Source organism: Meles meles, chromosome 12 (assembly GCF_922984935.1).
Source record: "Meles meles chromosome 12, mMelMel3.1 paternal haplotype, whole genome shotgun sequence".
NCBI classification, from domain to species: Eukaryota; Metazoa; Chordata; class Mammalia; order Carnivora; family Mustelidae; genus Meles; species Meles meles.
The window spans coordinates 6467331-6490108 of record NC_060077.1 but is presented as its reverse complement, the minus strand read 5'-3'; the positions used below and the strand labels follow the sequence as shown (position 1 = coordinate 6490108).

Genomic DNA, 22778 nt, shown 5'->3' with positions numbered 1-22778 from the left:
GGAAGGACTCCAGCATTGACCGCACCACTAGACTGACCATCTCCAAACCAGATGAGTGCGATCGAGAGAACCATGGGTCTGATGTTGTGGGGAAAGAACATTTCAGATTAGGAAGTTGGAGCCTGACCTGTGTTCCCAGCTTTGTCAACACCCCATGTAGGTGTGGTTGAGATACTGAATGTCTCTGGGCCATAGTTTCTCCAAATGGAAAAGGAGGTTGGATCAATCTGGAAGGCCCAGTGAAGGCATCCCATGCATTGATTCCGAGTAACTGGTGGTGGCTAGCCGGAGGGGTGAGTGACGGTGGATGTGCTGTGATTGATTCGCCATGCCTGCCACAGGTGCAGGAATAGGGCACAGATGCCACACACATCGGCATCCATCCGATAGGTAATCCCTCTCCGAATACGAAAAGACACTATAAACCGAAGCCTAAAAGGAACAGAAGTCATCTTTGATTCTCGGTGTCAAAGTAGAAAAGTTCAGGGGATTACAATCCCTCATGTGGGGGCCTGGTTTCCTTCCAGGGGCTTTGCCTTGACATGACCTCCTCCAAGGGACATTCCCTGACCCCTCCCTTCCACCCAAAGCCTCCAGTCATCCCTATTGCAATTTTGTCTTCTTGTCTTCTCAACACAACTTCATCTGAAATGATGACCCTTTTAAAACACATCTACCTGCCTATTGTACCTGTTCCAGAAGGTAAGCCTATGAGGTCAGGGAGCTGACTGACTTCCTTCCCCCCTTGGATTTGCACTCCGAGAACCAGGCCTGGCACAGAGCGTGTATTCAACACACACAGACGGAGTAAAGAACTGAATGAGTAGCGGCTTCTGGGTGGCTCAGTGGGTTAAAGCCTCTGCCTTCCGCTCCGGTAAAGATCCCAGGGTCCTGGGATTGAGCCCCACATCGGACTCTCTGCTCAGCGGGGAACCTGCTTCCTCCTCTCTCTCTGCCTGCCTCTCTGCCTACTTGTGATCTCTGCCTGTCAAATAAATAAATAAAATTAAAAAAAAAAAAAAAAAGGAAGCGAATCAGTAGAAAATTTCACTGACCCTAATATCCCATCCTGCCAGACCACAGGGTCTCTAGTTTCCTGTTTCTCAGCCCAACTGTACGGAAAAAAATGGAAAAGAAGGCCCCGGCTCTCCCTCCAACCGGGGAGCTCTAAGCCCCTCTGTTCAGTTGACTTCTGCTCTCTCCTCCCTGATGCCCGGGAAAGCAGAGGCCATCCGGGTGATGGCCCAAATGACACTTGGGGTTTGTAACACTGGGCACTCATGGGACCCCACCTGGAGCTCTGACATTCACTGGCCAACTTGCCTGCACTGGGTTAGCTGGGGAGAGTCCTTGCCTGTCAGAGCCTCCCTCTCTCTCTGTTTTCACATTCAAGCCATTCCCAGTCCTGGAAGGCCAGCAGGATGCAGCTGACCCTCCCTGCCGGCAGACAGAGGCTGCGTAAGTATACAGAACACCTGCTACGGGCGGACACTGTCCCAGCTGCCCCAGCACCCGGGCTGTCTTCATCCTCACCGCACCCCCGCTAGAACCGTCTGCCACCCTCATTCTTCAGAGGTTGCCACTGCTGCTCAGAAAGGCCGAGTAACCTGCCCAAGGCCACACGGCTATCAAGTGACAGGAGGGGAGGTTCCAATCCTTATCTGCCTGACATGGGAGGTCTGTGCTCTTTTCTAGTGTCTAGGGAGAGGCTGGTCCGCTGGGGCCTGTCCTCCAGGCTCAGCAAGGTCAAATGGTGGGGTGAGGGGTAGCCTAGGGCCTCTCACGTGAGATGCTGACAACTGCTCTGGTGTGCCATGTCACTGTGTGTGTGTGTACACCGAGTCCGTCTCCAGGTGTGGGCCTGAGCACAGGGCTGTGTATTCCTAGAAGGTTCTTGTGCAGCGTGCGTGTGTCCCTAAGTGCTCCTGTGTGCGTATGTGGATACAGGTGTGTTTTTAGCTTAAGTTTCTGTTGGGGTTGTGTGTGTGTGTGTGTGTGTGTGTGTGTGTGCACGCGCCTGGCTGTGTGGGTGAGTGTGCACAACCATCTGTGCCTGGAGCAGCATGGCCGTGGGAGCAGGGACCTCTCGGAAGCCTCATCCGGGCCAGTCTCGCTCTCACCTTCTGGAGAAACCACTGAGGCTGGGCCTGGGAGCGAGGCCCCCAGAGAGATGCTCCATGAATGACCTCATTGAGAACCACTGATATCCGTCTAAGAATGAGGAGGGGGAGGGCTCCAAGGAGGAAGCCTGAGAGACATCTATGGCCAGGAGAAGCTGAGAATCTTCCCTACCCTTGTCTTCACGCAACAGAGAGTTCTGGAAGCTGTGAGATGTCATGATGGGGAGAGCTTGCTGGCCCCAGGGGGACGTTTCCTGAAAGCCAGGCCTCCTGGAGGAATCCACCATGCAGTGGACATATGGGGCTTGCTGGGTTCAGGCCATCATCTCGCACCTGATGATCAAACTCTCTGGGGCATCAGCCTTCATCAGGAAGACATAGGCAAGGAGGTAGCCATGGTAGCAACAGGGACCAAGGCCCTGGATGGTAGACCCTAGACTCCCCTGAACAGGAACCCGGTAAGAAGGCTGGCGGCCGGGGAGGAAGGTGGGTGTATGGAAAGGAGACGGCTGGCAGAGGTACGGGGGAGGGGAGCGAAAAGGCAGCAGAAGCCAGAGGACAAAGGCAGTGGGGAGAGAGATGAAAGGAGAACACCTACTCTGCAGACTTCCAGAAATGTCCGGGGTGAGACAGGCGGCGGTTTCGCTTTGGCAGTTTCTCCAGCATGTCCATGAGCTTAGTGAAGGTAGGTCTTTCTTCTTGTTCAAAGGCCCAGCAAAAGAGAAGAATGTCCTAAAAGAAGACAACATGTGGTGGTTTAATGTAAATAGTGATGTCTTGATACCCTTTGGCATCTCAAGGGGTCTATATGTCTACCCATTTGCCCCATTTGCATATATCCCCATCATCCATCTCTCCGCCTACCCACCCATCCATCCATCCACCTATTTATCCATCCATCCATCTACTCATCTCTCTATCCATCCATCCATCCATCCCAATTCATGCATTCACCCTCATCTATCTACCTATCATCTTTCTGTCTTTCCTTCCATCCATCCATCCACTCATCCCACTCGTGAGCCCATATATATAAGGTAGGTCCTGTTCTAGAAGGTCTATGATACACTGAGATTAGTAATGCTCCCTAAGGAGTTTCTTAGCCATTTTTTTTTTTCTCAAAGGGAGGGAGAAAAGTGTATCCTGAAGTCTCTATCCATATCCCAGTACCATAAATGCTCTTCAAAGTTGAAGCGTTGAAGGTTACTTTTTTTTTTTAAGATTTTATTTATTTATTTGACAGAGAGAGATCACAAGTAGGCAGAGAGACAGGCAGAGAGAGAGGGGGAAGCAGGCTCCCTGCTGAGCAGAAGAGCCCAATGTGGGGCTCGATCCCAGGACCCTGAGATCATGACCTGAACTGAAGGCAGAGGCTTAACACTGAACCACCCAGGCACCCCTGGAGGTTACTTTTAATAATCACCTCATCCGAGAAAGGAAAGCCTATATACAGGCAATCCTTAAAAACATACCAGGTAATTACTCCTTTCCTGATTTATGTGTCTTCTGATCAAAAGACAGCATTCTTCCTGCTGTGTTTTAGAGGGTGATTATTAATTTATACTCAGGCTTCTCTGTTTGTACATATCTTATTCTGAGATGGATCATGACTTAAAAATTTTTATGTAGAAGCAAATAAATTAAAATCATAGTGTGGGTAATATTTTAATGAATATCTTTTAAAAGTAACAGAAAAAGAGGAATTCAGTTTTTCTACTTGATGCAGCAATCCATTGCTGGGAATAGTCTGGACAAGTGCTACCGCACCCTTAAGGCGGGAGCCTGAATTGCAGGCATAGTTCAGAAACTTCCCCTCCTGAGCTCCAAATCACGTGATCTGACAAGGCTGTGGACTGGCTTTTGTGCCACCCTCTGGGGAAGCATTCATAACCTTAACACGTGGGAAAAAAGTGGCCCTGAACTGTGTCTACCTCTCTCCTTGTCCCCCAGAGCATTGTCCCAGGACTTACCGAGATTTCTTTTCCCATGCCAATCTGGCTGAGGTTGGGTTTCATGCCTGTGCCCATTTGCCAGATTATTGCCTCTGCTGGTTGAGTCTTGAAAGGCCACTCCCTGGCATGGAGTTCATACCATATTGTGCTGTTGGCAGATATAAAAGAGGTTGTTGATGTGGTATGTCACTCACGACCCTGTGTTCCCTCACCAACACACATCTGCCCAGCCCTTCTGCTGGCTAACCCCTCCACTTTCTAGTCTCTTCCTCACGGAACTGGTATTTTGCTAGCCGGGACGCACCTAAAGCTTTCTTGATGTCTTAGAAGTCATGCCTGTCCAAGGATACCTTCCCTGGTAACCCTGAACACCTTGAACCTATCTCTAAATTGAAATGAGTCAAAACCTAGAACCCAAAAGCGTAATAGAATGTGGTTAGGATTTCTGACCCCACACTTGTAATTCTAGGAAACCACCGTAAGGAAATACTTAAGAGATACCAAAAAAATCACTTACAAGGATATTCTGTACAGCATTACATATAATACGAAAACAAGGAGAAATGATACAACTGTTCAATGAAAGGAACAGGTTGCATGTATTATGGCAAATCCAGAAAAAAATGGAATATGATATTATTATTAAAACACTTCAATGAAATTTTGCCGACATGAAAAAATGTTTACTATCTAACTTTAAATAAAAAAGCAGGACAGGAGACTGTATATAAGGTAATACCTATTCTTAAAAAAATTATATATGTGTCAGCAGGAGAATAAAGAGAAACAGCCAAATGTTAATTAATAATGGCTAACTCTGGGTCATAGCATAGGATTTTTTGTTTTCTAAATATAAGGCATCCTGTGGGATAGTGGGAAAATGCTGGGGGTTAAGGGTGGCAGTGAGGGCCTTGGCGGGGGTGCCATGGGGTGCTCACGGGATGCTGGGAATTGCTGAGCTGGACAAAGGGACTAGGTCTCAGCTCACCGGGAACAAATTTCCCCAACCCAGGGAATATCTGAAACGATCCTCAGGGAATGAATGATCTTTCCTCTAATCTAAGATAATTTATGCAAATTTGCTTTAAAGAACACGAAGCGCTGTTACGGCCTTTACTGATCTGATCGGAGGACTCCGTCAAACCAGCTATTTCTAGGGTCCTGCTTCTCAGCACAAACTCATCCCTCTGGGGCAAGGAGGGGTGAAGCTCAGGTGTTGGGCTGTTGAGTGACCTGGCCAGGCAGTGGTCCCCGTAAGGTGCTAGATGAGGACTGTTGTCACCGTAATAATCAGTAACACTTACTGAGTTTTGACTCCCGGCTAGACCCGATTCTAAGCCCTTTGCATTTATTATGATTACAGGGGAGGTGTGAGAAGCATGCCTTTGTATTTTGATGATTTGACGTCTGAGGGCTGCCCTGGCCCCTGGAGGGACTGCCCTTCTCCCAAAGGGCCAGCTCATTTCTAGAGATAGTAAATGACTCTCTTTCATATGCAAAATAACCAATCCAAAGCCCCACCCCCACCTCCATTAGGCTTTACTCTGGATACCCCCACACCCTAGAGCCCACTGCATTAGTCAAATCAGCCCATCTTAGCCTGCTTACCCCGCCTCACTGGTTCCTCCCCGAGGAAACCACACTAAAGTCTCCTGCCTGCATTTCCCCCCTGCTCCCTCTGCCTTCTGACCCTGGTGCTTTCCCTGTGTGGTATGATATGCGCCCCCCCCCTTTTGGAAATCATGAATGACAAGCCATCTTTCCAATGATTCTTGCTTCCTGCTTGATTGCCCTCATCATACCCGAATCAAAGTAAGACCTACATTTTCAATCAGGAGGCACGATCATCATCCCCATTTTTCAGAAGAGGAAAACCGAGGCTCCGGAAGCTTCTGTATCTTACCAGGGCCACACAGCCGAGAAGAGGTGCAGGCGGAAGCTGAATCCATTAGATCTGACTACAGAATTGCAACCCCAGCCATGACGCTACGAGGAAACTACCGTTGATCCTATTTCAGAGACCTCTGTGAGTGTAAGTGAAGGATTCGGGGCAGGAGGCAACCCTGCCACTGACTGTTAGGGCCTGGGGAAGGAGGCGCAAAACAGACGGCAGGCAAGGGCTCATGCAGAGGGGGAAGGAAGCCTAGCAGGAGCCTGGGTGCAGGTGCCTTCCAGTTGTTTTCTCGCTGGATCCTCAGTGTCCGTCACGCTGGGTTTATTATCTTTTATTTATGGTTGAGGGAAATAGGGTTTTCGTGGTGAAATGACTCTGAGGTCCCTGTTTGTGGCTAAACCCTCCAACTCCGGGGTTAGGATGTCCCAGGGTGGCTCCCAGATCCACCCCGGATTGCCATAAGACAAGTCACTGAGCCGCCCAAGTCACTGAGTCGCCCGGGGCCTGTTCCCTCCCCTGTCAATCGGATGCCTGTGAAGATTTCAGGAGACAGCACCCACCAAAACCTAAACACGGTGCTCCATAGGCTTTTAAAAGTCCAGTTTTGTTCTAAGTCATGCCTGAGCATGATGTTCCCAAGCAACGAGATGCACCTAATTGACAGGAAACCAAGAGCGCCAGGTCCCCCAGAATTCAGCAGTGTCAGGAATAAAAGCCTCATTAAAACTTCCTTTCAAACCCAACTTCCAAGAGAAACTCACACTAAGAGAAAAATAAATTGCTAAAGATTAAAACTCCAGTGGGAAACCAATTACTTATTTTGGTACATTTGTTAATTACATTCTTGTTTCTTTTGCTAAATTTATACTATAATATATACCAACTTAATTACTGCAGCTTGGTTTCAGATAACAGTATCTAACTAGATAAAGTTTTGGGCATACACTAATCAGGGCAAACGATGACATCTAAAGGGGTCCGAGGGATGAACGTCTAGAATCCTGATGTCCCCCCATCCCTCCTCGCCGAGCTTTACAGAGAAGACATAGTGGGGGTACTTTTCCATGGACGACGGTCTCTCTAACATTTCTTGGTGGTGCTAAGTCTAATTGGACACACCTGCAGGGCTGCAACTTTCCCAAACAGCTTGCCCAACGTTGTCTCTGTTCGTAACCAGCGATCTTTGCAACCGCTCCAGCGGACAGGGTAAGGCCAAGATCAACTTGGCTACTTGAGGGATGGGAGCCTAGGAGCCTTCCCAGATGCACCTTCTTGGAGTCCTCGTCTTGCACCTCGGGGCTGAGTCCTGCACTTTCTATCTGTCTCTACACTTGCAAAGACATCCCGTTGTCTCTCATGAGTGCAGTTTCTCTCTCTTTGCGGAGAAGCCCTAAACTCTGAGAAGCCCTAAACAGCTGAGAAGCCACAACTCCAGTAGTGTAGATACAGCTGCCTTCTGGTTGGTTCCATTGGCCATCTCCAAGGTAGCCCAGACTCCCTGTGTCCAAATCTGCTCTTTGCCCTCTTAGTATGTCCTCTCCAGGGTCTCTACCTTGGTGAATGACACTAATCTCTCCCAGTTGCCTAAGGTAGGTCTCTGGGCACCATCCACATTCAACCCAACATCAGACCCCATCCATTTCCAGGGTCCAAACCCACTGGCACGGATTTGGTAGAGAATGTCAGCCTCTCGCCCTGGACTGGTCACCCAGCCTCCTAATCTCATCCTTCTTTCCATTCTCTGCACAGAAGAATGATTATTCTGAAACTCAAAATATTATTACATCCCCGGCTTAATAACCATCAATGGCAATGGCTCCCCAGTGCTATGAAGATGAAGTGAAAACTTCTTAATTCAGCCTCTTAGTCCCTGTAGGATTGACTCAGTTTCCCATTCTAGTCTCTCCAGTTACCACCCCCAGCTCATATTTTCCTGCTTCTCCATCTCTCAGCTCCCTCCCCCTCCATGCCCCACATGCTCCTTCTTTGTGGGAAATTTGTATTCTATTACCCTAGGCCTCTTCACATTCTGTCTAGACACCTCACCCTACCCTCATCAGGCCCACTTATATTCTACCGCTAATTTAGGCGCAGGAGTCACCTCCTCTGGGAAGCCCTCTCTGATCTCCCAGGCTGGGATTAGCTCCTCCTTTACTCCCCAAATCCTGCCTTGTGTCAACAGCCATGTGAGGGGGGCCCCTTGGAAGTGGATCCTCAACGCATCTAGCCTTCAGATGAGACTACAGCCCCAGGCAACACCTTGACCATAACCTCATGAAAGATCCCGAACCATTCGGCTAAGCACCACCCCCCAAAGTTCCCAACTACAGAAACTTGAGATCACAGATGTTGCTCTAAGCCCTCAAGTTTTGGATAATTTGTTAACGCTAGGCATTCCATAAATATTGCTTCAGCAAATAAATGAATGGGTCAAGTGACTTGCCACTGTCACGTAACCAATTAGAAACGCGGCACATTAAGGTTTGCTGGAGTCACTGTTTCTATTACACCCCACTTGGATACCCCCAATCTCACCCAGAAAACTGACCACCTAGGCCCCAGCAGATAGGTGCCCCGTCTCTTTCAAAAGAAGAGAAGGAAGGGATGGAAATTGTCCCTCTGCCTGGGCTGGGGCTCCCCACGGCCAACGTGGGCCACCTACCCTAGTGCAAAGACATCCGAGTGCTTGGAGAAGGGGAGCTTGTCCTCTTCTGTGTCGGGAGACAGCTGGCGGATGATCTCTGGTGCCAGGTGGCACAGCCAGCCGTTCTGGATGCGTAGCTTGTCCTCCCGCCTGGAGATGCGAAACACAGAGTGAGCCCGCTTCCCAGCCCAGGGAGGACCAGTCCCCCAGCACCGACCCCAAGCCTCTGATCACCTCCACTGGCTTTCTCACATCTCCTGCAACTGGGCGCTGCCTGCCCTTGTACTTGAGGCCAAGCCCCAGTGAAAGGGGCAGGGAAGTCTGGTCTGGAGGGAGACACTCGACACCCAAACCATCCTCGGGTCCCTCTCCGTCTGAGGCATCCCCTCCTGCATATTCATTCCACCCATACAGCTGAGTCTTGTTATTCATGGCAGTTATGTTGTATAAAGTCTCTGCAGAGAGTGAATTAGCAAATAGAGAATCATGGCTCCTAGAGGAAATATGTATTCACGCACACACCTCACATCGGGTATATCTTAAATCCGAAAAACAGCTCATTCTAGTACTCTATTTTCATTATTTTAAGGAAGAGAAAACAAGGCTCAGAAGTGTTGAGTGATGTGTCTGGGGCGGCCCCACAACCACGTGCCAGGATTGCAAAACTCTGTCCCACTGGCCCCGAGGCCCAGGGCTTCTTGCACCGCATGGCCCCCTCCTGTCTCTGTTCCCCGGTCTTCTCTGTCCGCTGGTCCTCTCTGTATGAGAGCTCAAGCAAGCATGAAGGGCATCCCCTTGTCTGACCTCAGCTGGGAACACATACACCAGGTGATGCAAATTTTTACCACCCTGTGCATGGCCGGGAATGACTTCGAAGTTGCCATATTGATTTGGGGGTGCAAAGAGATTGAAGCGAGTAGGCAAATTCGCAAATGTGGAATCCACGAATAATGAGGATTCACTGGATTTCTGGAGAACTGCTATGCCTAAGTTCTCTGTTTTTGGCACCGGGAACACAGAAGTGAAGGAAATGTGTAAGGTCTCTGCCCTCCTGGAGCCTGAGCTTTGGTAGGAGAAGAGAGTGACAAATGAATTAAATAAATAGGAAAAATACAGACAACGATAAGCATTATATGAAAAAATTTAAACAGGGGAATGTGTCAAAGAGGGAACTCACTTTAGATAAAACTGTATCTGAAAAAATATTTTATCTGTATTTATTATCTTCACGTGGTAAGAGTTTAGTTAAGTACAGAGTTTTCCATTTGGAACTGCAGATCTCCTACAAGGTTTCCACTGACTCAAGACTCCCAGGAAAGGGCCACTTAGTCACTACAGGGAGAGGGGGCAGCGATGGGGGATGGGGATGGATATCTCCAACCATCCAGAGTGAGATCCTGATGGCCCAGAGCCTCCACAATGTGGAGACCTGGGGCTGGCTGGATTCTACAGTTTCCCTAGGGTGGCTTCTGAGCCATGTCAGGTGTGACGCGCTGCTCCGTGAACTGCACTCATTCATATCCCATGACCATGACTCCTGCCCTATCTGAACACCTTCTAGAGTGGCATTATCTCATAGAACTTTCCATGATGACGGAAATGTTCTCTGCCTGTGCTATCCAATATGGCAGCCATGAGCCATCATGACCACTGGGCACTTGAAATCCAGCTAGTGCAGCTGAAGAATTAAAGTTTTAATTTGATTTAATTTTAGTCAAAGTTAACATTTGGGATGCCTGGGTGGCTCAGTTCGTTATGCCTTCAGCTCGTGTCATGATCTCAGGGTCCTGGGATCAAGTCCCACATTGGGCTCCTTGCTCAGCAGAGAGCCTGCTTCTCTCTCTGCCTGCTCTGCCTGCCTCTCCCCTGCATGCTCTCTCTCTCTCTCTTTGACAAACAAATAAATAAAATCTTAAAAAAAAAAAAAACCAGTTACAATTACATAGCCTTATGTGGCTGGGGGTTATTGGACAGTGCAACTCTCGAATATTATTTACTACAAATGGGTTTTTTTCATTTACTTCTTACCATGACCATACGTGGGAACTAGCACTTTTTTTTTTTTTAAAAAGATTTCATTTATTTATTTGACAGACAGAGATCACAAGTAGGCAGAGAAGCAGGCAGAGAGGGGTGGGGGGGAAGCAGGCTCCCTGCTGAGCAGAGAGCCCGATGCGGGGCTCCATCCCAGAACCCTGGGACCATGACCTGAGCCGGAGGCAGAGGCTTTAAACCACTGAGCCACCCAGGTGCCCAGCACTTTTTTTTAGTACACATGAAAATTAAGATGAAAAATGCTTATTAACATCATCCCTAAAGTTATCTTGTGGACCACACATCGGGGGGAGAGAGAGCCCTGACAAAAGAGGTCTCGGGGGTCTGGGGGTTGGATAATTCTTTGTGGTGGGGGCCTGTTCTGACCAGCATCCCTGACCTCTCCCCACTGGATACCAGTCTGTCCCCTTCCCCTGTTGTGACAACTAAAGAGGTCTCCAGACATTACAAATATTCTGACAGGGGACGGGGACAGAAGAGCCCCAGTTGAGAATCACCATTCTCATTTTTATAGAAAATAAGGAAATGGTCCAAATGTCAGTCTTTCAGCATCAGTAACATAGGACTTGTAACACAGCAGACCCAAATCCACTGGAAAGCCCTTGAGTTGGCAGGGCCGTATGAATTCTTGCTTCTAGAACTGGGGATGCCTGCAGGAACTTAAGGACCTATCTGCTGCTTACTAGCCATGGGACCCTGAGCATGCCCGAGTCTCCACTTTCCCACCTGCACAATGGGCACATTAATCTCACACAAGGCTGACACAGGGCTGTGTCAGCTGCCAGGGTCTCAGGATTACTAGACAGAATTATTACCTATGGATATGCTTACATCTTGAGGATTCAGAGATGGAGTTGAGACTATAGCCCAAGGTAAGAACATCACGTAAGAAGGAAGGGCCATGGCCTGAGCCAGCTGAAACTCTCCAGGTACAGCCAGGCCATGGTGGGGGGGGGGGGGCTGTGGTGAGATGGGGTGTCGCTGCCAAAAGAGAGAGCACCCCAGTTCTGATGACTTTCTGACCGCCCCTGCTGCCTATTCTGGACTCGCTAGCTAAGTGTCGGTGGTTTGCAACTGCTTGCTGGGCCAGGAGGAGGGATGCTGGCCACTCCCCAGCTATCAGCCCAGGGTGGGAGGGGGCACACACCCTGAAGGGGGCCGGATGCCAGGCCTGGCCCAGACAATCCGGGATGTCCCATTCCCTTGGCGATGGGCCCACCGGTGCAAACGCAAATCAAAACTCAAATCATCGTCATTACGGTTATTATTATGATGAATAACAGCCTGCGGGGTGCTGGCGTGGAAAATGACACCTTCGCTGGATGACAATGGCAGCACAGCTGTGCTGTGCGCTTGCACTGCTGGGGACTGGCTGGGGGGGGGGGAGGGGAAGCCCCCGTGGTGGGTCTGGATGTTTAGGACCTGCTCACTTCACTGGGTAACCCCCACCCCTGCCCAGGCCCAGCCCATCTCCCCCTGCTGGGAACCCAGCCCTGTGAATGCCCCAGGCTCTAACTCAGGGAGGAGGGGAGAGGCAGGACAGCCAGCAGCCCCTGCTGAGTGCCTACTGTGCACCAGGTTATCCAACACACTGCATCCCAACAAGCCCACGATGGGAAGGATAAGATCCTGTTCTGTGGATGAGGACACAGAGCTTCGAAACACTTAAGTGATCTGCCCAAAGCTGTAGAAGTAACCAGCGACCCCCGAAACTCCCAACCACAATTTTCCAGCAGTTCCTGGGGAAACAGCACCCTTAGGGAGCAAAGTGAAATCCTACATGAAAACTAAGCTCTACATATAACTACAGCAGGCAACACCGAACCACCAGGGGAGACCCCCGATGGGGACTCGTGGGAAACCAAGAAATGGGGATTTCTTCTAGGAGAGGTCGCTGAGGGCTCCCTGGCCTCTCCCAACACTGCCCGCGTTTGTGTTGAGGACCAGGCTGGGCAGGGGAGGGAGTGGGGAGTACCGGCTGGACACTGAGGCCAGCAGCCACCTTGCCCTTGACTTGAACTTTCTTCCCCGGCTGACACCGGGTCTCTGTGAATGAGGTAAAGGAAAGGAGGCTCGCGTCATTCCACTTCCTTTCTTCCTCATTACCCTGCGGCTTTAGAAAAGCGAGAACCAGAAGGGAGAAAATCAGAGGTCCTGCCCTCCTCTCCACCTGCAGGAGAATTCTCTGGCAAGGACAAAAGGGGGAGGAGGAGGGTATGTGGACATGCCTCCGGCTGGAGGAATCGGATTTTTTTTTTTCTTTAAGAGCCTTGAAGCAGGTTCACGAAAGCATCTGCTGGGCCTCTTTTTGTTTGGACACAGATACTCGAGTTCGTAGTGACGTTACCAACTGCTTCCTCTGCCCCTTGGCCCGCGCGATGGATGGATGGATGTGCGGACGTGTGTGCGCATGCGCGCCTTGCAACTCCGGGGCCCGCAAACCCGCTTCTAAGTGCCGCTGGGGAGACGGACGGAAGAAGGAACTCGGTTCAGCCCTCCCGGCTTTCTCATCGTAGGGGCTTATCGATAGTTTTGGAGACGCACCGAAATCTTTTGGGGCGGAGTAAAGAAACTTAAGCTTCTGTTGCACTTTCTGTATCTAGATCAGAAAGCAGCTAGATAAGTGTTGCTGGTGTTTGGATGCTCTTAGAGCCAACGTATGATGTAGCACGAACAAAATTCACCTTGGGGGGCTCTGGAGTGGACCTCCGAGAGATCAGTACCGCCAAGCAGCTGAAACAAGTAAAAGGAGAGCATGGGGCTGCCATCCAGAGGAGGCTTGGGCAGGTTATAAAAGGCGTGATTAGAGAAAACCTGCAGGGTTGTAAAGTAAGTGTGTGTGCGTGCGTGTGTGTGTGTGTGTGTGTGTGTGTGTGTGTTGCGCGCGCGCTCACGTCCACACTCCAAATTAAAAGTCACGGAGGGCAGACCTCCTGAATCATGGGTCGTTTATTTGGAATCAAGCTGTTTTTCCTGGTCAACTCAAGGCAGCTTGCCCTCTGGTGAGTGGCTCCTGAGAGTTAATTACTTAAAGACGGTTAATGATTCTCCTGGGTGACACCAGGGGAGGTATATGCAAATTTATAGTAATTACAAAAACTCAGCAGCAGCTACTCTGTGCTGTGTGCCCCGTGCTCTGGGCACTCCTGTTGGATCCTTGATTGTGTTCTTTCCGCCCCACAAGGATCCCAGGGACGTAGGCCTGATGACATCATCATTTCTTCTTGCAGACCTGGAAACCGATGTTCGGGGAGGTTTTGGGAGTATAACTAATGTCATAGTGATTAAGGGGCAGAGTCGAGGGTGGGGGCCGCAGGTGGGTCTGGCTTTAAATCCCTCGGTACTCTTGCTGCACTAAAATGGATCAATTCATAAGAAAACTTCGAGCAAGGACGCTTGGTGATTCCAACTTCCAGGTGGGTCCTCAGGGCAAAGGGAGGATCTTCTAGTTAAATGCAAGGGCAAAGGCTTTCAAGCATTTAGGGATGCTCTGTGCCCGTGTGTAGAAGAGCACCACTTGAGAGCCTCCCCCAGGGAATCATGGCTTGCTCTAGCATCAGCAACAGCCTAGCCACCCAATTAAGCGACCTCAGGCCCTACGCCCAGTCTTGGTCACTGATGCCATTTGGGTGGCTGACTTCCCACCCCCGACAGTCATCTGCCAAGAACACCGCCGGGCCCTTGCGCCGCCGCTCACCTGCCAGCCTGCAGCACCCCGGAAATGCTGAAGAGCCCGAAGTCTGTGATCACCACTTTGCCATTGTCATAGAAGACATTCTTTGACTTGAGGTCCTTGTGAAGGATCCCCTTGGCGTGGAGGTAGCCCATGCCCTGCAGGGAGCAAGGAGATGGGAATTTTCAGAGAACATGTGAGCGTTCGCTGCTGCTACTACTCCTCTGGCTTGGGCTCACCCTCCTTGCCTTTCCTACAACAGCACCTCAAACAGCCGCAGTTCCGGGGACCCCAACGCAGAGGCTCAGAGGCAGGGTAAGAGAAGGCACAGCAAGTGGGAACAGGAAGGGCCCCCAAGACACACATCTGCCCCCACCCTTACACCCCCGCCAAACTGTTCCCACCTGGCTCTTCTGCCTCCTGAAGAAGAAACAAAGAAAAATGTCCCGGTGGGGGGGGGGGGGGTGGAGAGGAGGTCCCCAGAGAAAGGAATTCCATTCACCACCTCCCTGCACTTCCTTTTTAAAACATAACTTCTTTGCAGAAGATTTATTTGTTTTATATCCTCTTAACCCGGATCAGTGCTGAAACCCCTGCCTTCCTCCAGGGATGGATCACAAGCCAGTGATCAAGACCATGGAGGAGAGAGTCTCGTGGAGGTCTCGCTCCAGGGTGAGTCTCTAGATTTTTGGTTTCTCGCCTTTATGAGCAGTCACATTTTATCTCTTCTAACAGCTTAGTCCTGACACTTCCAATGGGAACTCAGAGCCCCAGTCAACTGACTAATGAGGCACCTGCCAGAAAACACAGGATGTTCCAGTTTGTTTTAATCCCAAACAACTTGTAACAATTGGATGTTTCCCCAGCAGCTGCGGAGAGAGATGGCATGTGCTCATGGGGATTCAAGCATCGGTGGGGTAAGGGATTCTAGCCGCACAAACTTCCCCGGGTCCCCACGACGGGCCCAATTATCATGATGATGAGGCACCAGATGGTAGCCAAATATCGGGGGACCAACCCTAATGTGGTGTCCGGGCAAAACCCCTCCTCACCTAGTCTGGTATTTTTCAGATCGAGTCTAATTTTTTTTTTTTTTTTTTAAATCCTGACTGTTGGTCTGAAGCCAGACCATGCATCTCAGGAGGGAGCCCCAGACCCTCTGGTACCTTCACAATTTCTTGAGCAATCTGCCTCGTTTTGTTGACATCCAAGACGATTTTGGCGTCCCGCACCACAGAGTAGAGCGTCCGTCCCTTACACAGGCTGGAAAGCAAAAGGACAAAAGAAACGATTAGCAGTTGTTCAAAGGCAAGTGACCCACAATGGTGGCTGGATGGGACAAGTAAGACGGCAGGTGCCATAGTTTGCCTATCGGATACCGAGCCTGTAACTGGACCTCAGATCTGGCTCTAGGATGCAGATCGGGGCGGGGGGCACGTTCTGTCACTGAAACCCCCACCCTGGCACCGAGGTGCGTGCAGAATCTAACCCAGTCCAGAGGGCAGGCTCGCCACGTTCCATCTGTCCCAGACTTGCACAGAAGGAGAGCCGCGCATAAACCAACAACTTCTGGGGTCCTCAGACACCACTCAGACAGCACTCTGCCAGCCACTTGTCGCAGCTGCTCCCGCTCCCCCGAAGCTGCTGAGGGACGGTGATAAAACCCCAGCAAGGTGGTGGCTCACGTCCACCAAGTACCATCGGCCAATGATGCATTCAAGCCTTCTGACGGCGGCGTGTCAACACCGGTGCTCCTCCCCCCACGCCAGATGCCTGTTGAGATGGAGGGCCTCACTTTTTCAGCCTCACTGAGTCATTGCAAGGACCAGGGGTGTAAGATAAATGACAAGATGACAGAGGACGTTAATGCAGTGACGGTCACACCTCCCCGTTCAGTTGCCTGCATGCCCCTCCGTCTGTCCCTCCCGCAGTGAGCTCAGTTCCTGGCACACACGCAGCGGGCCCTCAGGACATGGTCACGGAACGGGTGAGGAGATGAATGATTTCTAGATTCACCACCACGTTCCCAGCCCCTGGCACCACGTCTGGCTCATGGTATCGGTGTTGGCCGAAAGAGGAAGGGATGGTATTAGGAAAGTTCATGTTCCATCTTGTGTCAAAATAATGGCTTGAATTTTTCTTTTAATCTAGGTCTTCATCGCTAAAAGACTCGTAGTCCTTCCTTTAGTATTTTTCGAGCCCTTGTTACATGGACTTAGCTGAGATTGTGTGCTTGGAGCTAGAACTGTTGGCGGAGGGACCTCAGTTTGGATCCCAGCTGTGCTCTTTACTGTGTGCCTTTGGGTGGGTAACTTAACCCCTCTGGGCTTCGGTTTCCACAGCTTTCAAAGAGAACACCTACCTTGTAGAGTCACTAAGAGGACTGAATGAGAGAAGGAGGCCAGAGAGAAGGAGGCCAGGGAAATGCCTGGCACTTGGTGGAAAGAGTAACACAACAGTTGGAACAGGGGCCTAGTCAAACTCTGTGGGTTAGAATCCTGGCTTGTCGGTTAGTGGCTGTGTGACCCCAGGCAGGTGAATTAACCTCTCTGAGCCTCATTTTCATGATCTGTAAAACGGGGTCAATAGTTCCTGCCTTACAAGATTGTTAAGGAGACTCACATGGAATCAGGCATGTAAAGGGACGGGCGTCTCTCCATGCCTGATATATATTAAGTGCTGGTTTTTAGGAGAAGTATTAAATGATCAGTAAAATGGCAAAGGCACACACACCTTTTATATATTTTATATATATATATTATATATATATTTTATATATATTAATACACACATCACATCTGTTTGTCCAGCTATTATATTCCTGCCGATCTACCTAGCTACGTATCCACTCATCTACCCATATATCCATCCAAAATGCTACCCATGATCTTTGACTAAGATTCATTTCTTCACTTCCTTAAGGTGAGATGCTCAGACTCCCAGGGAGTCTGATTCACCTGTCCAAGGTCACCCAGGAAGCTGGCAGGAGGCAGCCGCTGTGACTCAAGGCTGTCCCCTGCTGTTGCTGTCTTAGGGGTACATTTACTATGGCTGCTGCAGGAGAGGGGGAGGGAGTGGGCTGTGCAGCCAATTAAACCATACTGACATTTAAATATTGGGGATGGTGGAGACCGTGGGTGGATTTCCTACCCTGGATACTCAGTTCTTGAATAGCCACCTACATTCATTACAGGCCAGAGTGCAGAAAAGACGGTCCCGCTGCATATGGCAGAACAGATCACTGTACCAGGCTCCCAGACTTCCAGACTCTCCTTCCTAGGGTGACCGCAAACAAGTCACAGGCTTCAAATATCCATCCCATCTTCTTTCTCTGCTCACATCTTCCTCTCCAGGAGCAGCTGCTAAAACCTCTGCTTCTCTCCCTACCCTGTGGTTTCTGGGACTGCTGGAGAAACCACCAACCACTGGTGGGATGTAAATTTGTACAATCACAGCTTGGCGCGGCTACCAAAGTGAAATATACAAATAACCCCCAATCGGCATTCTCTCCTCTAAGTAGGTACGCAACAGGCATGCATACTCATGTTCACCCACAGGTATGCTAGAATGCACTCCCATGTTAACAGCAACCCATTCATAATAGCCCCATGCTGGAGCTAATCCAAATGTTCCTCAACAGAAAGATGGATAGACTGTGATAAAGCCATATAACGAGATAACAATATAGGTCTCTACTATACTATATAACAATAAGCTGCTGCTAATGGCAAAGAACATAAACACCATGTTGAACAAAAGAAGCCGGACACGCAAGACTCACACAGAATAATTCCGTATGTAGAAAGTGCAAAAGCAGACAAAATGGACCCGTATGCGAGAAGTCAGTGTAGTGGTGACTACAGCCCCTTGGGGGCTCGGGAGGCTAGGGAGGGCATGAGAGGCACGGGGGATGGGGCACACACAGTTCTGTTTGACTGGAGGGCTGGTGTGTGAATATAGTAGAAATTCATGAGGTTGTGTTCTTGGGATCTGGACACTTTGCCTTATAGTATACTTTTAAAAGTTTGCTTTAAACAAATCAGCAAGGTTGCACAATACATGGGTGTTGAAATTTACAAGAAAATCTAAACCAACACTGATACCCCAGGCATCCACTTTTTTTTTTTTTTTTTTACGATATTGCTTATTTATTCATGAGAGAGAGGCAGAGGAGAAGCAGGTTCTCCGCTGAGAAGAGAGTCGATGTAGGACTCGATCCCAGGACCCTGGGATCATAACCTGAGCTGAAGGCAGATGCTTAACGAACTGAGCCCCCCAGGTATCCATTCTGAAGCTCGTTACACAGTTCCGAGAGGAATTCTCTGCAGAGGAACTGGGGGCTCCCAGACTGGCTGTGCCTGCCAGGTGTGTATTGGGAGCCCGGTTGGAGAGCAGGTGCAGGGAGAAGGTTGAGGTCTGAGCAGGAGCAGGCATCAGGCAAGTGTCCAGGGTGGCTGAGGCTCAGATACTCCAGGCAAGTCAGTCCAAGTGTCTTTGGCAACTGCTCTGACCTTGGGGTTTCTGTGGCTAACAGCGGTGCCCAAAAAGCCACTTGCAGGGTGGGAGGCGGAGAAGGGAAGAGAGGAGAGGATGAAGGTTTACTGAGCATATGTGTTGGACCCGAGTCACCTTCACAAATCCTCAGAGCACCCCCGCAGGGTCCACACTATTGCCCTATTCCTGCAGATGAGGCTATGGAGACCCACAGGGGCAGAGGACCTGCTCACAGACACACAGACATACAGACAGACACAGTGTCAGCCTGTTCCTGACGTTTTTCTCATCTCCTCCGCGGTGTGGGTGCCCAGTTACCAGACATGATCTTGGGGCCACTTAAGAGACACACAGGCAAGGGAATCCAAATCTGACTCTCCCATTTACTACTTGCTGGGTGACCTTGGGAAGTGACTTTGACCTCCGTTTCCTCATCTGTAAAAGGGGGGTATTGGAACACCACCAGTTAACATGCACGAGCCTTTTCTAGGTGCCAGCTGCCAGCCTAGGCCCAAGAGCCCCACACGGATGGTTATTCTTGTTGTACTCCATGGATTCTAACACGTGCATTTCCTTGAAATTTAACCTCTCTGGAAGCAGAATGTGTCTTATTCATGAACAGGTAACAGTTGTTACTTCTTTCTTTATAGCCCATGAACACATAGTGCACATTGTAACTGACAGGGTCTTGGATCAGCCACGTTTTACAGATAAGGAAACTGAGGCTCAGAGAGGTTCAGCGGAGCTGGAATTTGAACCCAGGAAGCCTGGCTCTAGAGCTTAGGCTCTAAACCCCCATCTTTTTTTTTAATTTTATCTATTTATTTGACACACAGAGATCACAAGTAGGCAGAGAGGCAGGCAGAGAGAGAGGAGGAAGCAGGCTGCCTGCTGAGCAGAGAGCCCGATGCGGGGCTCGATCCCAGGACCCTGAGATCATGACCTGAGCCAAAGGCAGAGGCTTAACCCACTGAGCCAACCAGGCGTCCCTAGCCCCCATTTTTTGCTCCATAACTTTCTCTGAGACTCCAGCATGTCACACGCCCTCAGTAAATGGTAGTCATAATGTCACTACCATGGCAATGAGGACAAATGAGCCCGCTGGCCTTGGTGGCAGTCAGCCAGAGGTTAGGTGAAGGTGTTTTAGTGTCTTAAGGATGTACTTAGCACTCCTTTAGGTTCTGGGGCAGTAAAGGTGTGCGTGCACGTTCACGCGTGCATGTGCGCGTACACACAACACACACACACATCCCTCCCTGGTATCTCTCTCTCTCTCTCTGCAAAATGATCACATTTCTCCAAGAAGAAGAACAAGAACTGGAAATTTCCCACTTTATCTGCAGGCTGATGGAGAGGTCTCTCCAGCCCTGGCCCCAGGCAACTCATTCATATAATCCTGACCTTTGACCCCTGTCCCAAGTGACCCAGTGGGCCTTCTGGCCAGGAAGGCACCCCAAGTGTAAGATGCTTTGTAGTAAACCAGCATAAAAGAGGATTACCAGAAACAATGAGATAAATCCACCTAGAAGGCTTATCCAGGACCTCTGTCCAAACTGGCTACTTTCTGCCAAAACAGTGACTAGGAGAGAAATCCAGATGCCTCGGGGCAGCCACTTCCCTTCCCTCCTCCAAAGCCCTCAGCACCAAGCAGGACCCAGGCCTGTGTGAATGAATGAGGGGTGGGAGGGAGGGGAGTGTGGCTTTCAGGTATGCCTGGTCTTAAACTGGAATGTTCTAGACTGTTCTAGACTGGGCCCCTACGGTCTCCCCTGCCACCCACTCCCCTTCCTGCAGTTACACTTGTTGAGACCTCAGAGGTGTTAAAGTACTAGGCCACTGGCTCACAAACTGGAAAGTGCTTCTTAAAACAAAGATGACTGGTCCCACCCTGAGAGATCCTGACTCTGGAGATCTGGGTTGGGTCCCAGAGAACTGGCATTTCTAACAAGTTTCCAGGTCATGTTCATGCTGGTGGTCTTGGAACCCCACTTTGAGAACCACCACTCAAATCCAATCTCACTTGACTAGGGCTCAGAGAGAGGACCGTTCACAATCCATTTAGTGAGTGTGGTACTGCAGGCATGGTAGTATTCTAGGGGTAGGCGGTACTATTCTAGGTGTGCGCAAGACAGGCGTGGTCCTTAATCTCATGGGATTCACTGGCAGGGGAGACATCAGGCAATAAATAAGTAGAAAGGCAAATAGATGAGATTCAAAGAGGCACAAATGCTAAGGGGAAAAGAAAATTGATTTATTGGACAGTGAGTGCTGGGGTTGGGGGCCTCTTTAGCTGGGATGGTTAGGGTAAGCCCCTCAGTAGAGGCGACCTTCATGCCAAGAGCTGAATGAAGAAAGAAGGCAGCCATGTGAAAATCTGGAGGAAGAGAGTTCCAGGCTGAGGGACCAGCCAGTGCAAAGGCCCTGAGGTAGAACCAAGCCTGGTATACTTGAGTGATATAGCAATGGCCCTACAGCTGGGCTCTAGAGAATACCTCCCGGGGCGTGCCCCCCTCAAGTATCGATGTTCCAAATAAAAGAAACAGTTGGGTGGAAACATTCCTTAGCTCTGCCTGATCTGAGAGACCCAAGGCAGTTGGTTTCAAAGTCAGCTGTTATTTTTAAAACACTCTATTCTGTAGAATGGATTTACAACCCTTTGGTTGCTCACTCACTTCTAAGCATTTCCCACCTCTCAAAACTCTAAACCCACTTAATTGCTCCTCCCCTCCCCCCTTCCCTTGAGCAAATAAATCACACTTCAAGAGACAAGTTGTGTGCTCTGTCGAATTCCAGCCACAGGCAAGCTTTTAACTTCCAAGTTGTTCATGAATCTAACACTGAAGATATTAAACCTCGGGACTCGGGGGCTTTCTAATAAAAAATGCCAGGTTCGCTTCCTATTAAAAAGAGGGAAATGCCAGAAAGTGAGTGAGAAATGTCAGCAGTTTGCCACCGGCTTAACACAACGTGCATCAGGGAAATGAAGAGTCATAGAGTTCCATTTAGTAAGAGGTTGGTGGCAGAAGGCTCAAGTCCCAGCCAGACAAAGAGGGTGGTGGCCGGCCAGACATAAGAAGATGCAAAGCAGGAGCCTAGCGGCTCAGGAAAGCAGGGCTTACGTTTTGCTAATGCACACCCTTCCAGCCTTTGATACTGCTGCCAAACTTGGAGAAGTGGGGAGGGACAAGGTAAGCTTGGACCCTCTCTTACTGGATTTTTCTCTCCAGGGATGGATGCAGTTCTTCTATGTGCAGAGGCCAACGGCTGGCTGGTCTGGGCCGTTCGAGTACAGAGACAGGGCTGTGCCAATTAGTGAGAATTCCTGCCCCTGACCGTGACCTCATGCTTCTGGGCATCTGGTGACATTCTGCCCTCTGTGGTCTGGGCTCTACAAGGGTAGGAGTGCTCCAGGGGAAAAGGCAGCCTGCTGGCCAAACATGAGCCTTCAGCTCACTACAGGCAGAACTTCCAGGAAATGGTAGCCCAGCTGGGCCTCTGCCTCCAGTCACATCGTGTGGTCCAGCTGCCATCCGAGACCTGCTCTTGACCTCGTCCAAAGCCGTCCCAGGACATGATCCTTCCTAACTCTGCAGCATAGTCTTTTATCATCCCCTAAGGGTCAGGCTTTGCATCTCATGGCAATCATTCCAGAACCACCTCAAGATTTTGCCAGATCGGCCACCTTCCTTTACTTATCACTTGCCAGTAGTTCCTTTTGGATGCACTACCTTGAAAAAAATAAGTGTATTTTAAAAAGAAACTTTTATCATGACCTATATTGCCAGGTGGAAAGCCAGCTGAAGAGGGCTGGGCCATTTGAGGGGGTCTTCAGAGCTCCTGGGTGCACCCCTGCAGCACACAGCTCGCCAGGCCCAGCGGAGGAGCTCCAGAAATGCTCCAGGAGTGAGTGAATGAATGAACACATGGTCCGACCCCCTTCCTTCTT

General features: G+C 50.0%; 1 protein-coding gene across 1 annotated transcript in view; it reads right to left on the bottom strand.

Annotated features, from left to right (window-relative positions):
- Positions 1-2714: 2714 nt before the first annotated feature.
- Positions 2715-22778, bottom strand: part of KSR2 (kinase suppressor of ras 2) — a 403084-nt gene continuing 383020 nt past the window's right edge. The window contains exons 15-19 of the mRNA XM_046024145.1: positions 15505-15601; positions 14363-14496; positions 8629-8760; positions 4091-4220; positions 2715-2852 (exon numbers count right to left, since the gene is read on the bottom strand). Of these exons, the coding sequence (XP_045880101.1) occupies positions 2715-2852; positions 4091-4220; positions 8629-8760; positions 14363-14496; positions 15505-15601 (631 nt within the window). The remainder of the gene's footprint in view (positions 2853-4090; positions 4221-8628; positions 8761-14362; positions 14497-15504; positions 15602-22778) is intronic.